Consider the following 15,508-nt stretch of genomic DNA (forward strand, 5'->3'; position numbering starts at 1 on the left):
GTATGGTAGAGAGTAGAGCCAGTAAGTGCGAGTCGCGAGGCTGAATTAAACTTGAGAGATCCAGAATCCGTGCAGACCCCCCATATGTCAACAAGCATCAGGTCAACACATCTCCCTATCCCCAACACAGAATACCTTTTAATCCCCTAACCCCTCTGCTTATTACATCACTGGAATTATGTCAGAATAAACAATGACTGACGCGTATACATGACGGATCCAAAAAGATCAAAAGATATTCACACGTAAAAAACAACAGAGACAATGAATAAGCATAAGAGGTAGCGGCGCCTTCATTAAAATACAGGTTGTATGCCGAGCGACTTCAGGAACCTTGCCAAATGCAGGACACATACGGAGGTTTAACCCTGGGCTTAAGAGTCCCAGTTGCATAATTCAGATTTCTTGAATGTGTAGCAGGTGGAACGAGAGGATGGGGCTGGTATTAAGCAGTCACCTTGCTGTGGCGAGAGACATAGAGACATAAACAATAACATAACAAATAAACACAGAAGAAAATACACACAGACACACACACACACAAAGATAAACACAAAAAATAAACACACGTAGAAATTAAAATAAACACTCACAGACAGACAAATAGTCAAAATAATCAACACACATGCACACAGAGAAAACAAACAAACAACAAAAACCTCCCTCAAACATAGCGTAGCGTGGCCTTGCTTCGGCTGCAGTGACTAGAGGTGACAGGGCTGACAGACAGACCTGGTGTGTTGCGGCGGAAAGCTCAAGCAGACATCCTGATAGCATCGCCGTGTGTCGCTGCAGCCGCACCGGCAAGCCAGAGAAACCCATTCCTCTGGTCCTCTAGTGTAAGCATCAGTGCATATAGTAAATTGCATGGATCGTCCCGATGCTTCTGCTAATGCATATGTCATTATAGATGGGGCTGTTACTGAATAATTAAATGTTGTCTTAATCAAACGTTTTGCAATAAAACAATGGATCCTGAACGCCACTGAGATCTAACGACGAGACATGGATATGATACATCTCTTCCCTATTTAAGGTATGCAGTTAGCATCCTGAGAGGGTAGGGGGGCGGAAATCAAGGTACAAGGACATGTGTTAACAGTGGGGGGGTGGAAAAGACAACTACTTGGAATAGGATACAAGCAGTTCCCCTTTGAGTGAATGTTCTCAGCTGTAGATGAGATATGCATCGTGAGGGAGGGAGGTAGGTAGGGGAGGGGAATTTTAACGTTGATTCTGGCGCTTGGAATTAAATTGGATATCTGTCCGATGCTAAATATGTCCGCCATAAAAAGTGAATAAATATGTATGTGGCTAGTAGCCCCACCCCGTGCCTCAACTACATCATAGATAAATCGATATAAATGTAATAATAACGTCTTTAGTCAAAACATATTGGTCATTATTACATGAGTAATACCAATGTAGTATACTCCTACTAGGTTACACTAGGTGACCCCACATTCCACAAAAAAGAGAATATTGGCAGCGGCTTGTTTGGTAATGAGTGGTAGGTATTGCCTCTTCCAGGTCCACTGGAGCACAGCCGTTAACCAAACAAACAATAAACAGTCAGAGAAGCATGCGGCTCTTAAATCCAATATAGAAAGTAGAGAGAGAGAAAGAGAGCGTGCGCAGGTGTCTGTGGCGACCCCTCAGGTTAATGGAATGGTAATGCAGACAGGTGAGGTCACCGTGTGACCATCACCATGACAACACCTCTCCGACCCCTTCAAGAGGAGTGCAGAGGGGTGATGTAAGCGGTCCGACCGGATTGAGGGCGATGTGTTCCACTTGTGTCCGCGGCTCCGGTCTGTGTGTGTGTGTGTGTGTGTGTGTGTGTGTGTGTGTGTGTGTGTGTGTGTGTGTGTGTCAGTTTGAGTGTTCGTGGCTTTTTTCCACATTAAAAAAATAAATAAAGGCCAGTCCCATGTGCGCACGTCAACATGGCTCCTGCTTTGCACGCCAACGTGCCTATGTAGGAGCACATATGTATGAACAGCATGCGTGTGTGTTCAGTATGTATGGCCATTATTGTGAAGTAGAAATTGTTCTGTTAATAATCCTGGTTAAAGGTACAAGAAGGATACCGAGTGTTTAAAATGGGTACTGCCGTTGGAATTCACAATGTTGGCGATTTGTCGCCGCCCACCCCTCCTCCCCCGCCACGAAGATCACTCTGGTAGCCGATTGGAGGACCATCAAGAAGGCAAGATGGGCCGAGCTCAACGTTATATTTTTAGAAAAGCAAAATTATTAAATTTAGACAATGACAAGTGGCAACGATTCTCGCTGCCACTTGTCATTGTCTAAATTGAATAATTGTGCTTGTGTGTTGATCGTCAATGTAAATGTTGGCAATTCTATTTTTATACAATTAAATACAAGCTCATGTGGCATCCGTCTTGAAATCCTCTCAGCTCTAAAAACGTCTCCATCTTTCAAGTGCAATTTTGAGATGTGCCCATGTTTCAGCACAGCTTGGTCATGGAGCTTTGTCAAAAAGAGGGTGAGGCTTTATAGGTCGGCTAGAATCTAGTACAATCTCAGTAGATCATGTTCAATTTGCTCCCCCTACAGCACACTGTGTTTGCGTGCCAATTTGTTTCATATCAGGCAACTCAGAGAATACTGAATTATAACACACAGGCCAAAACTAAAACACAGGTTCTTTCCTGGAACTGCAGTTAAAAAGGAGAACACACTGGAGCATTGCTGTCGGAATCCCGGTATTTCTAATTAGCATGTTTCCCTAATCTGCTAATCTGATGACATACCCTGGTCTTTTTATGATTCAGTACAGTAAATGTGTTACATATTCTACCTATATTTGTTAAATAAAACAAACAAAGATATAGCAAATAATAAGACAAACAAAGTACAGTTTGTAGGTATGTATGCACGTATGTATGCCTATGGGCATGTACCCACGTGTGCCATGCGTGTACATGCGAGGTCATGAGCAATCATTGGTACGCACCTTCCTCAATGACGCGCCCTTTGTCGTCCAGCATGCCCTGCACCTCGCAGCCCCTCACGTACACCAGGCCAGTCTGCCCCACAAAGGGCTGGCGCCGGTCGAAGCGGGTGCCGTAGGGCAGGTTGGGACGCACCGTGACCAGAAAGCAAACGTCGTGCTTGCGCAGCCCTGGAGGTGGAGAGACGTGGATGGGGATGGGCAGAGGGAGGGGAGGGGAGGGGAGGGGGGGACAACAGTGGGGAGTTAGGTGAAGCGCAGATGAAGGAGAGTCGAGAGGGACGGAGGAGAGGTGAGGATGGGAGGAGAGAGAGAGAGAGAGAGAGAGAGAGAGAGAGAGAGAGAGAGAGAGAGAGAGATAGTGGGGCAAGAGAGAGAGATAGTGGGGCAAGAGAGAGAGACAGGTGAGACAGGGACAGAGAGAGTATGGGGTAGAGATGGAGATGGAGAAAGAGACAAAGCAGTGGGACAGAAGATTTATAAATATAGTGAGAGAAAAAGAAAAAGAGTATAGATATATGGGAAACATATATAGAAATAAAGTAGAGATTGAGAAATCGAGAGTGAGAGGGGAAAGGAAGAAAGGGAAGGGGGTTGGGGGAGTTAGGAATAGTGAAACAGAGAGATAAATTGCCCAGTCAGTCAGTGTTCAGATGATGTTTAAAACATGAAGCTAAAATAGTACAATGGGGACAAAGGGAAGGAAGCAGAGAATTGCACTCCACAACCACCAAACTAATAACCTCAAAGAAAGGAAAAGGCAATAGGGATTTGTGCAAGGGCGGTATAGAATGAAAGAAATAACAACAATATATCCGTATACAATGATGTTGCAATGTTATAGGAAATATTTGTTGAAGCAAATTTTTTGACAAGCATGCCAAAATAGGAGCTTTGTTTTTATGGTTGTCACATACACCTGGTATAATTTGACAATGCTATGTAGTGATTTATATATTGTCCACAAGATAATAACATTAGTTATATTTTGTTGTGCTTGAAGGTGCTTTTATAGGGCTCTAGCACGAGTCAAAATTAGCAAGGCTGACCTGCTACACCCAACACTGTGCACAGTGTCCCGGTCTGCCAGGCAGAGAGAAGCCAAAGGCATTAGCGAATGTCTGCATGGTGGATAGCCAAGGAAGGTTCCATGAACACTCAACCCGACTGATGGGGCGGAAAAGGGAAAGGAAACACGGAAGAGGTAATTGTGGGCAGGAATCACAAAGTACGATTCCAAAAGGGGCAATGCTACTCTGGAGATGAGAAAGAATAATGTCATTTATTAACACACACACACACATACGCACCTTCCCACTCGTGCTTGATGTGGTCTCGGACGTTGAGGTTGATGGTGACGTCAGCGCGCACACGGGCGGGCCAGTTCTCCCCGATGTTGGGCTTGGCCACCTCCACAATGGAGAAGGCGGTGATGTTCTGAGCCATCCTGGCCCAGCCCCCGAACACCGTGCTCCCGTACTCAGACTGCCTGTGAAGGGGAGGGCCGCACAAACAAGAATTGTTAGGAGGTTGGATTTGGCTCCACTACCACAAGCTTGTTTCAATGGATTTTTTAGTTCCTGTTCACTGCACCAAATAGTTAGTGGGACAGTTTTGCTGCTATGCAGCCTGTGCACACTGTGTGTGTCAAGTGTTGCAATGCACCGTTATTGCCAATGATTTGTTTCACCTAGGCAGTGCTTGGTTTACCACGTCACTTTCTCATTTGAAATCAGAGCAGTAGTCATACATGAATGTATTTTTAGATACACGTCATGAAGGAGCATTTAGGGGTTAGGTTTCTTGCACAAGGATGCCTACAGATAGCCTAGACTGGCCATTAGGGATCAACCAATTACCTTATGACTGGGAGTTGAACACAGTATCCTGCAGCCCTTATCTCATGTGCAATTCTACTTTAACAACAGGAAGTAAAACAATACAAGGAAGAAGCCCACCATGGCTTCATGCGCGCCACCACATCCTCGATGTCCTGTCTGATCTCGTAGGTGGACTCCAGGCGGAAGAGGTTGAAGTTCCTCAGCAGGTAGTCGTGGAGGGTCAGGAACTGGAGGTTCAACTTGGGCAGAGCGAGACAACCTGTGGAGGGGGAAGGTAATACTAAACGCTGTGTTTGAATACTGCATGTTTATGGACTTCCCATGAGATGTTTTGCGAGTGATACACCACTATGATATTGTCCTTGTGGCACAGACATTGTAGAAGAACATGCATTTCTCCTACTTGTGGAAGACAATGGAGAGTGCTACGCGAGTAATGCGCTTAGAGTGTGCAGCTCTGAAAGGTGGGTGGTGTCTGGGAGGCTGAAGGTGCCCCTGCCAGCTAAAGAGGATTCCCTGTAAGGAGTGTTTGTGATCTGCGGCAAGTTAAGTGCCTTTGCAACAAGAGATAACAGGCTTGAGTGTGTGTGCGTGCATGTGTGTGTGTGTGTGTGTGTGTGTTTGTTTGTGCCGCGTGCGTGTGTCTGTGTGTGCACAACACATTCTGTGATAGTGCAACGATTAGTCACGCTAACAAAACGGCGGGCTTTTGTGCACACACAAGAAAACACACACGCACGTCTCGAGCGTGCCCGTCACCACACACACCTTCGCCTGAGTAGTACTCAGTGGGGACGATGTTCTCATCCCAGATTATCTTCTCCGTTGGATAAAGAGGCATCTGGTTGAGCTGCTCGATCTGAGATATCCTGCGCTCATGCCGAGAGACCTGGAGGAGTGGAAGGGGAGCGACGTAGAGAGAGAGAGAATGACAAAGATTAAGGTGACATGTGGGATATTGGAACAATATAACTTTGGTCTTTTCATGTTAAGGCTTAGTTATGGTTGGACGTTGGCGCAACACAATGACCATGCAGTTGCTTCGACGGAGTCGTGAACCTGTTTCGGTTCTAAGTCGAGTTTACGTTAGCGGACCAATCACAGCCCTTGATGCTGCGTCGCCTCGACGCAAGGTTGCAATTTTTGGGAGGCGCACGTCAAGCCCTTGTGGTGGACATTCATGACCAATGAATCAAACTTAATCTTTGAACCCACACTAGTGGGTATACTAGAGTATGAGCCGTTACCAAACGTGGTAAGGGGGTCCTTAGCCACTAGTTCTTGAATGTTTTTTATAGTGGAAGGAGCTATGTTGGTGATAAATTCCAGCATTTCGGGATGAATTTGTAAAGTATCCCTTTTAAATGTCTTTTAAGAATTGACCACGTTGGTCGTCCATCGCAGACTCATGCACACTTACACGATCAACATGTAAACTTCTCATTGCACATTTGTTCCTGTGACCACAATGTTGTAGGATCTGAAAGATTCCTTCAAAAACTGCTTCATTCAGCAAACTGTACCAATTGGGCGCCAGTAGTGGGATCCCAAGGTATTTTGTGTAAATCGAGGAAATTCCATTACAAAAATGTATTTACATTTGCCAATGACCAGGCACAACACCTCAATGGCTTTTTTTGTGTGCAGTCTCAGAGTATGCTGTTCAATTATTCATCGGGGGAAATGAGAGCCAGGGATATTTGCTGAATACAGACCAGCTCATCTATTCAGCATAGGAAATAACAACAACCTCAACTGGTCAAACTACACCAACTCTCCCTCTCTCTACCAGTAGGACACACACACTGTGGGCTTCAATATGCATGGCTTCTCTGCGGCATTTGACCCATGCACGCAGCCAGATTCCCGCGTCTGATTATTGTTGTCAGGAACAGGAGGAGGAGGGTGGCCCGGGGGTTACGCCCAATTGAGTACCCTGACGTTGGCTCCTGCGACAACGTAATCAGCTAATTATGAAGAGGGGCTCCTCCTCCTCTCAGCACTGACCCGAGGAGGCGCAGAGAAGGTAATTAGGAGCAACCACTGGTCAGCCTGCCAACTCGCCACCCTTTGATAAGGACACCCCTCCATGTGGCTGTGTGTGTGTGCGCATTGGGGACGCTAGTGGGACATTGGATTGAAAGAGCCCTAGGATTTTATTTATAATGTTTTCGGAAAGGATGTCTCTCTCTCTCTCTCTCTCTCTCTGGGTACATGCAGTAATGAGGGACTGCACAAATTCCAAGGGTGACAGCATAAATTAGTGACCGAACAAAACAAAACACACTATTATATCATTATGCTTGCTGGGCAGTTACTCATCCACATAAAGTACTTTCTCAGCTTACCGATGATGTTAAGCAAACCATGATTTGTTTTTTAAGGGTTACTGATTAAAAGCACTTACATAAGTCTAGACACACAAAACGCAATGGGGAAGGTAACCGAAAAACTGCAGTATAATAGTGGTATCCCACGACACCCATTGATACGCAGAGGAAGTGGAAGGAGAAGGGGGCGAGGGGATACTTCACTCACCAGCAGCTCAAGGAGAACCGTCATCTCATAGGTGGTGCCCTGCCCTTCTGGCAGCTCTGGCAGCAGACACAGGTATGAGGCCACCCGGTGGAGGGTGTTGGGACTGTAGAGACAAGACGACAGTGTGGTTAAGTGAAGGGGTGAGAAAAAAAAGCACAATACAAGCAAAAAACAACACACTCATGCGGTCCGTTTCAACTGAAGTCCTGCACTTTAAATCCATAACACGGTACAAATCGATAGTGCACTTGGGTTATTTCTGTGCCGACAGAATGCCCACAAAAAGCAAAAAGGTATTGATTATTTAAAAAGGTACATGTTAAAGCTTCAACAAGCGAGGAAATCAAACCCTCTCCATTAGTACATTTTAATTTAGTATGTCATCAAGTTTCTGCCTATGTTCAGCTACTGACACTTTCAATTCCCCAACAATTAAGCCAGCTGATTGACAAAACAAAACACCACCAGGGTTTTTTTTTTTTTGTCATGCAGCATGAAACCACAGAAAGGGATTCTCCTTGTACTGCGGTGCTCCTCTGCTCTGCTCCCCTCCAACACCGCCGCCGCCGCTGTCCTGCTATGTCAGCACGCGTGTGTTTTGGGGGGGGGGCCGCGGCGCATTGATGTGGATTACCAAAATCAAAGCCCATCTCCGTCTCCGAGCAGCTAGGCACAGCTCTCCGCACGCGGACCCGTCTTAATCACGCTGACACGCTGTGACAGCGGCAGGCGCACGGCCACCACGTGCACACTGCGCCGACGCGTTCGCTTGCACAGGGCTCGAGTTGCGCGCGTGCGTGCTTGTGTGTATCGATGTATGCACATTTGCTTATGTGTGTGTGTGTGTTTGTGTGTGTTTCCATGCGTGTGCGCTGGCATGCATTTACATGTGGGTCCGTTTGCATGTGTGCGTACGTGTCTTTTCTTGTTTGTGTGCCTGTTTGTTTGCATGCACATGTGTCCGATTGCATGCAAGTGTGTCAGTTTGCATGGGTATGTGTGTGTGTGTGCGTGCGTGAATGTGCCTTTGATTGTCTGCATGCGTGCGTGCGTGCGTGCGTGCGCGTGCGTGTGCGTGTGCATGTGTGTGTGTGTGTGTGTGTGTGTGTGAGACCAAGGCAATCCTCATGATGCAATGTTTGACCACTTGTGGGTGGAGCTGGCGGCGGTGGTGGAGCAGGAGGTTAGTGATGGTCGAAGAGGAAATGCTGCAGTCCACATGACTCAAGCGGCCGGGCCCGGCATGGGTTCTTTATCCTCTTGGTTATGAGGCAATGGCAGCACAGTAGCTCACTGGGGGATGTGCAGATAAGAGGAGACTGGACCAGGTCATGGATGACAGCTGAGCCACTGGCAGAAAGAAGGTAAGCTAGCGGGACACGCAGCTCCTCGGGAGCCACTGGTTTCTAATCGCTCCCCCCTCTCCTCCCTTGACCTCCCGGCTGGCTCATTAGTGTGACCTCCACTGATATCTGCCCCCGCCGTTGATGCACAACTTTTGAAACCTCTTGCTTATCGAATTTGTACATATGTCGCATTTCCAAAGAGCATGTATATGACGGACAAGGTCTTAAATAAAGAATGCCATCGTGTGATCCTATTAGTACAGTATTCACTCAATAATTCAGAAGTAATAAATAATAATAATTCATTTTATGAGATTGGAGAAGATTAAATACTATCTTCGTTTCTCAGAACGGAAATTCCATAAAATATGGCAACCCTTCCTAGATCATGTCAGATCTCTCCAAATAGACAACCTAGTTATACCCCCCCCCCCCATAAGCATTAGCTTGTAGCACAGTAGATGTTTTTTTTTTTGTATTATTATTATTAATTTTTTTTTTTTTTGTGCTGTTAGTGTTGTGTTATTATTATTTTGTTTGTGTCTCTGTAACCATATGCGCATGCATGCATGAATTGTATACATTTGTCTTTGTATATGTTAAGGCATGCATGGCCAATAGTAGACTCACTACCATTATTACCTGTATCAAAACCCATTATACCCTATTTCATTGGTACTTCTCTGTAAGGGAGGGAAGGGGGTGGGGATGGGAGTTGGGGGTAAACTGTGTCTTTGTTAGTACCTTGTTTCACAGAACCAATCTGTGTATTTGTATTGTATGTGATGTGTACAATCACATACAATCTGTGTATGTGATTGTGATGCATTGTATATCTGTTATGCTCAAAATCTCACAAATAAATCATATATATAAAAAAAAAGATGTAATAAATAACAAATAAACAAGCATTCAGCCATTTATGTAAATGGCCCAATGCAATACTATATTTGTTGTGAATAATGTGCTCCTTAATCCAAAATAGGTATTATATAATGTATATAATGTATTGTTAGTACTTGCACTTGGTTATATGAACATCTTTACTGTACCGACGGCAATATATTGTTTCACTTCTTATGACAAATGTACTTATTGTAAGTCGCTTTGGATAAAAGCGTCTGCTAAATGCCCTAAATGTAAAATGTAAATATTAAGACAATGGAAGTGCATTTGTACGGATACCTGATGTAGGAACCTGATGAAGTTAACGGTGTCGGGTTGACTTAGTCATGTACTTGAACAAAATGGTGAGACCATGCCCGCAGCAACCTACGCTGTAAAATGTCAAAACATTGTGTCTGTCGAGACAAATGTTGATCCTCTCCGAAGAACACCTTGACACAAGCCGCATTATCCTCAGCAATTTGTTCACACTTATTAGGCAGTGAAGATGTGTACATGCTCATGATTGTGCATCATTGTGTGGTCTAAAAATCGTGTATTTGTGATAACCTGACATAGAACCTGAAGTACTCTGATCCGTAACACGTTCGGAAAACCTGAAAACGTTCTCAAAATGTTGCTTGTGTCATAACCTTTTCACGTTTCCATTGCACCGAGGAAACCCATCATGTTTGATTCAACTGAAAAGAGTGTGTGTGTGTTCATGGTAATGCTGTGTCGGTGTATTCCGGGGACTTAGCGAATAGATTCTGAGTGGCGGCTGACGGGGAGCTTAGTCGCCAGGGAAACATACTTGGAATAAGCCATTACCTTCAAAATGTTTGTATGAGAAAGTGCCTTGTTGAATATGATCAGGAGTTTTGGGAGGTACAATCACCCCCCCCCCCCACCACACAGCCTTAGTGACAGTTGAGGAAGATCCAAACAATTGGAGGGCCTGCTACAGTCGTTTATTTCACGTGCTAATTCAGTGAGGGAGGGGCAAAGTGTAGCGTGGCTAAGTCGATACCTAGCCCAGCTCCGCTCGCATTCTGCTGTGTGACTCCAAAAGGGGTTTTGACGTTCATAATCCAAAACAGAGGTTTAAGCAGGCAGAGGAAGTGAGCACTGAGCAAGTGAGAAGGAGCTGGCAAGTCCACACTTATATTATAATCTGTGTTTGTAAAAGAAGCAAAATGGCTTTTTTCATGGCAGGGAAATGGGTAAATTAGCGCTCTATTTTTGAGAGAAAGCAAGAGAAAAAAACAAGCGATGAGATGGCTATCACTGCGACCGGTAAACAAACAAAACACCACAGATACACAGGGCAGGTTTGTCAATCCAAACAAGGGCTTTTTAGCGTATCTAGTGGACCAAGACGATCTGACAAACACAGCTGTTCAAAGAGTTTGCTCTCCAGCCGCGGGAAATCGATTAAATTAATGAGGCGTGTGTCCCTCTCTGGCCGGTACCGGCTGCCTGTTCAAACGCTGGCTGGCTTCTGTATAGCAGAGCAGAGACAGCCCTGCTAACGCGACGCTGATAACCTCAAGGATGACCATCACGATAACAAGTCCTCCTTTTTAATTGTCTGGATGAGGACCAAAAAAGAGAGGGAGCTGGAGGATGATCTGCCATTCTGTTGCTTTTACAACTGAGTGTTGGGTATTGCACTCATTTGAGAGCAGCGTTTAACGTCACGCAGGGAAAGGTATGAGGATTGCATTTCGAGTGGGGGGGGGGCATGACAGTAGCAGTGGGGACTTGCCTTCCAACTGCTAAATACATATAGTTACTGTCCCGGCAGCCATGACAGCCTCCTTCACAGCTGTTGACGCAAATTGGAAGCACTTTGGCTGGCTGTGGCCGATAGCAATTCAACACACACACACACACACACACACACACAGAAATCCCCATCACATTATTCACGACACATTAGCCTAAAACACTGGCAGAACGTTTCAAACAATCCTGTGTACTATTCCCTTGTACAAACAAACACAAACGGTCCTTTCAGATGTGGGGGCAGTGGCATCCTCATATATCTACCTGAGATGTCCAAACTGTTTGGTCAGAGACTCCCGGGTGTCCACCGATGCCACGTTGGACAGGGCAAAGTCCAGGAGCTCGGGGAAATGGGCGAAGGCTGCCCTCTGGAAGAAAAACAAAACAAGATTGAAATTAAAAAAAAAGAAAAAAACACAGGAAGGTTTCCAAGCAGACATGCAAACACATACAGGAGCATGTTCAAATATCGATGCATTCTAGCGCATGTTTTTTCAAACGTTCAATCAAACATTCTGTTTTCTGTTTAGTTATTTGTTCAATCCCAGGAGCATCTATGCACATAGTACAGAGAAGCTCCGACAGTCAGGGGACATTTGGATGTTCCTAACAAGCAGACCTCCTCTTGCAGATCCTGTATGGCTGCTAGTCACAGAGCAGGTCTATGAGACAGAGGGAGCACTGTGGGAAAAAAAGACCCATTCCAGGTGAGTGCACAGAGCTGTCTGTATTGCCTGGCGCAATATCATGGCCTGCACAAGGCCTATGCTAGCTGCAGCCGGGGCTTCAAAACCACAGCCTTTCCAAGCCTTTCCCTTTTCAAATTGCTGCTTCTAAGAATAATTATATTAATATATAACAATGACAATATTGTATGTGCAGTTCTCAAATGTGCCTTTAAAGTCTGTTTGGGATAGGTGGTGTGCCCTTAAAAGCTTTGGAAACACTGATTTACAGTATGGATATTTGCTTGGTGGACATGTAATGAAATGCTTTGGAGGCATTTTACATTTGTCAAAATCATTTGATACAGCGTTTGGTATTGAATATACCAGCACATCCTGATATCATAGTTTGGACTGGTATGTCATCAACACCTCAAATCATTATCACAACATCGCTTCTACATGTATCCTGTGTCACCGACACCACCTGTATTTCTGAATGTGCTGAATATGTTTTATGACAAAACACTGCAATCTCCATCCTTTGGGAGATGCTTGTATCCACAGCGACTTACAGTAAATATGGAGACAGTTGTAAAGGAGGCATGTAGCCTCAAGACTGTCCTACATAACGGAAAAGAACAGTTGCACTAAAATCTGAATAACATCAAACTAATGGCACAAAAAAATCATACAGTTTACATACTGCTGCAAATTATGCATATACTGAGCACAGGGAGGCCGGTTTAAATGAAACCAGGGAAACCAAATCAAACTACAACATTTTGGTAAACAATGCTTCTTCAGGGTCGCATCACTACATCTTGCACTGACATCTTAGCAACAACTTTGTCTCCATACTGTCCTTTGTCTCTGTCCCTTCCAGCCACATAATCCTCCACTGCAGGTGCACATCAATATCCACAGTGAGTGGATGCACCGCCGATAAATAAACCAGGGTTTCCTGGGTGCATCTGTTAAGCGAGATGCAGCCAAGGCAGTAAAGAAAGAAGGGCAAAGTGGCACTGGAGTGCGGGCTGCCAGTTTGTCTCCATTTACCTGAAGGGAAGTGATTCTATCATAGTGCAAAGTGGTCATCTCTTTCTGCGTCAGCGCGTTTCCTGTCTGGTCATTGATCTCGAAGCCCGTGTAGAACTTCAGCATGTCCAGCAACTAGAGGGATGAGGCAGCAACAACAAACACACACACACACACACACATTCACTTGGTTACTGGAATGTACTGTTGGTGGTATATTTCAGTGTGTATATGTGTACAGGAGTGTTTGTCTTACCTGAGAGAAGAGGTGACCTTCCTTCTCCCTCTTGATTAGGTTGGACAGGTGACAGCTGACCACTAGGTGGGAGTTGTCCAGCACAGTGTTGAACCAGCGCCTGGTGGGGAGCAGGGCCTTAAGACAGGGGGAACACAATCAGATGTGCTATGCACGTTCCAGACCGGAAATGTGGGTGTCTCAGCAGTACAGTACAAGAAAAACAATTATAAAATAACCTTTTAAGATAAGAATATGCAAAAATTTAAAAATACTTATGCAAACACGATATATAGAATCATTTTATTGACACACAACAGTGCCGCAGTTCAGTTTAAAATTCACCCAACACACAGAATAGATTCAGGATAAGCACGACATGAGTTGTTATAGGACTGCAATATAATGGTGGACATTTTGATAGTGACCCCGGAGCCAGGCCTGAGTACTAAGCAGTCTGGTGCCAGTTGAAACTTCCCCCTCCACCACAGATAAGAGCACAGGGGTCATGGTATGGATTCTTTCTGAGGGTCAGAAGGGAATCGATGGACCCAGGAACAGCCACAGCTCCCTGCATCAATCCTGAGATTATCCATATACCTTATTGATCCACAGTCTTTTTATTTTTTCAGAGGTTGCTTTTGGAAACATTTGATAGTAAACGGAGACAGAGCCTGAACAATGGAAGGAAGTACATCTAGGTGGTAATGGGGGCTGGATTGCTAAAGCACACCAGCAAATGCTGGTGGTGTCAGTCTTAGATAATAGGGGGATTCTGACATGTTGATACAGCTTAAACGGTGAATATATAAGCTATCTTCATATTAAAAACAAAAAAGGTTGGAGTAAGAAGAAATGAAGGCGAAAATAAAAGGAATTTGAATTAAAAACAATTGCACTTTTACATTGAAAAAGCTAAAAAACACTTCAAAAGGCAGCAGGTGCAACAGCCCATGCCTGGCTATCGAGTGTATAACCTTTATGGCCCACGGCCATCTTTGATCTGGTCTACATATTCATCATGACAGCGGGCACAAAACCCACCATGAAATGAAGTGGAAAGAGAAGGGAGTGAGGTGTGATTTTAATATCCTTTTTTTCCTTTCCCCTATGGAAATGTACAGGGTAATCATCATTTTGCAAAGGGGGGGGTGTATGGATGTCTCCCCCTCTGGGAGAGACATCAATACGGGGGAGGATATGGTGGGGCATTGTAAGGCGATAGCATCAACGGAGAGGAGCCGTCTCTGGAGACAGTAGGCCCGGGCCAGGGCCACTGTCCGCTGCCAGGAACAGCGAGGCCCCCGGCCTGTCAACACAACGCCAGAGGTAATCTATTCAGGTTCCCTCTTCCCGCTGGTAACAGGAGAACCTGCGGAGGGCCGCCATCTTGCCCGCGTGACTACGGGGCAGCGTGGCTGTTGGCTGGGTAAGAGGTGTGGGGAGTGGATACCAGTGCAACTTACACTGGACGTATAAACCCCTTCATCCGGTGAACAAGGACTTTATGACACTGTGATCCGAGCCATCTTTGATCTGGCCAACATTCATCATGACAGCCAGCACAAAACCCGGCATGAAATGAAGGGGAAAGAGATGGACATCATGGGGATTTTTTTTTATAGACGCACAAGAGCCATTGGCTTGACATATTGCATTTTCTGTGGCAGAGAAATTAAACTGAAAAGTAATCTTAGTAAGGTATGGATCAGGGGGTTCTACTCTGCCACTCTTCTGTCTTTTGAGATTCATTACTCTTTTTATGCTTTTATCTTTTGCTTTCAGGTATTATTTTATACATGTATCTCATTCGCCCCACAGTTAGTTATAAACATTTGATCTTACCTCCAGGTCGATCATGAGCTCAACGAATCTCTCACAGTAGTGCACCTTGTCCATTGACACCGGACCTGGGCCACAGCAGGGAGAACCACCATTAACTCACTCAAATGTGTTATGAATGAAACAGCCTTATGGATTACTATTACCACCATCAATAATCTAATTATGTATTACTAATATTGTCAGCAGCATTATCCGACACCAAGGAGATTAAAGTAAATATTAAACCGCAGCAAATTACAAAGTCAACACACACACACAGGATAACACACAGTGGGTGGTGATGGAAGGGGCAGCAGCATCGGTGGGGGGTCTTTCGCTGGGGACATGAGAGCACCAAACGCGTGTAGACA

At 45.1% G+C, this 15,508-nt stretch overlaps 1 protein-coding gene across 1 annotated transcript in view; it reads right to left on the reverse strand.

The window, feature by feature from the left end:
• Window positions 1-15,508, reverse strand: part of aqr (aquarius intron-binding spliceosomal factor) — a 54,524-nt gene that overhangs the window by 34,338 nt on the left and 4,678 nt on the right. The window contains exons 11-19 of the mRNA XM_084481615.1: window positions 15,159-15,223; window positions 13,335-13,451; window positions 13,100-13,213; window positions 11,640-11,743; window positions 7,357-7,459; window positions 5,587-5,707; window positions 4,936-5,077; window positions 4,288-4,466; window positions 2,981-3,148 (exon numbers count right to left, since the gene is read on the reverse strand). Coding sequence (XP_084337741.1) covers window positions 2,981-3,148; window positions 4,288-4,466; window positions 4,936-5,077; window positions 5,587-5,707; window positions 7,357-7,459; window positions 11,640-11,743; window positions 13,100-13,213; window positions 13,335-13,451; window positions 15,159-15,223 — 1,113 coding nt within the window. The remainder of the gene's footprint in view (window positions 1-2,980; window positions 3,149-4,287; window positions 4,467-4,935; window positions 5,078-5,586; window positions 5,708-7,356; window positions 7,460-11,639; window positions 11,744-13,099; window positions 13,214-13,334; window positions 13,452-15,158; window positions 15,224-15,508) is intronic.

This window comes from Micromesistius poutassou (assembly GCF_964030765.1).
Source record: "Micromesistius poutassou genome assembly, chromosome: 17".
In the NCBI taxonomy this organism is placed as follows: Eukaryota; Metazoa; Chordata; class Actinopteri; order Gadiformes; family Gadidae; genus Micromesistius; species Micromesistius poutassou.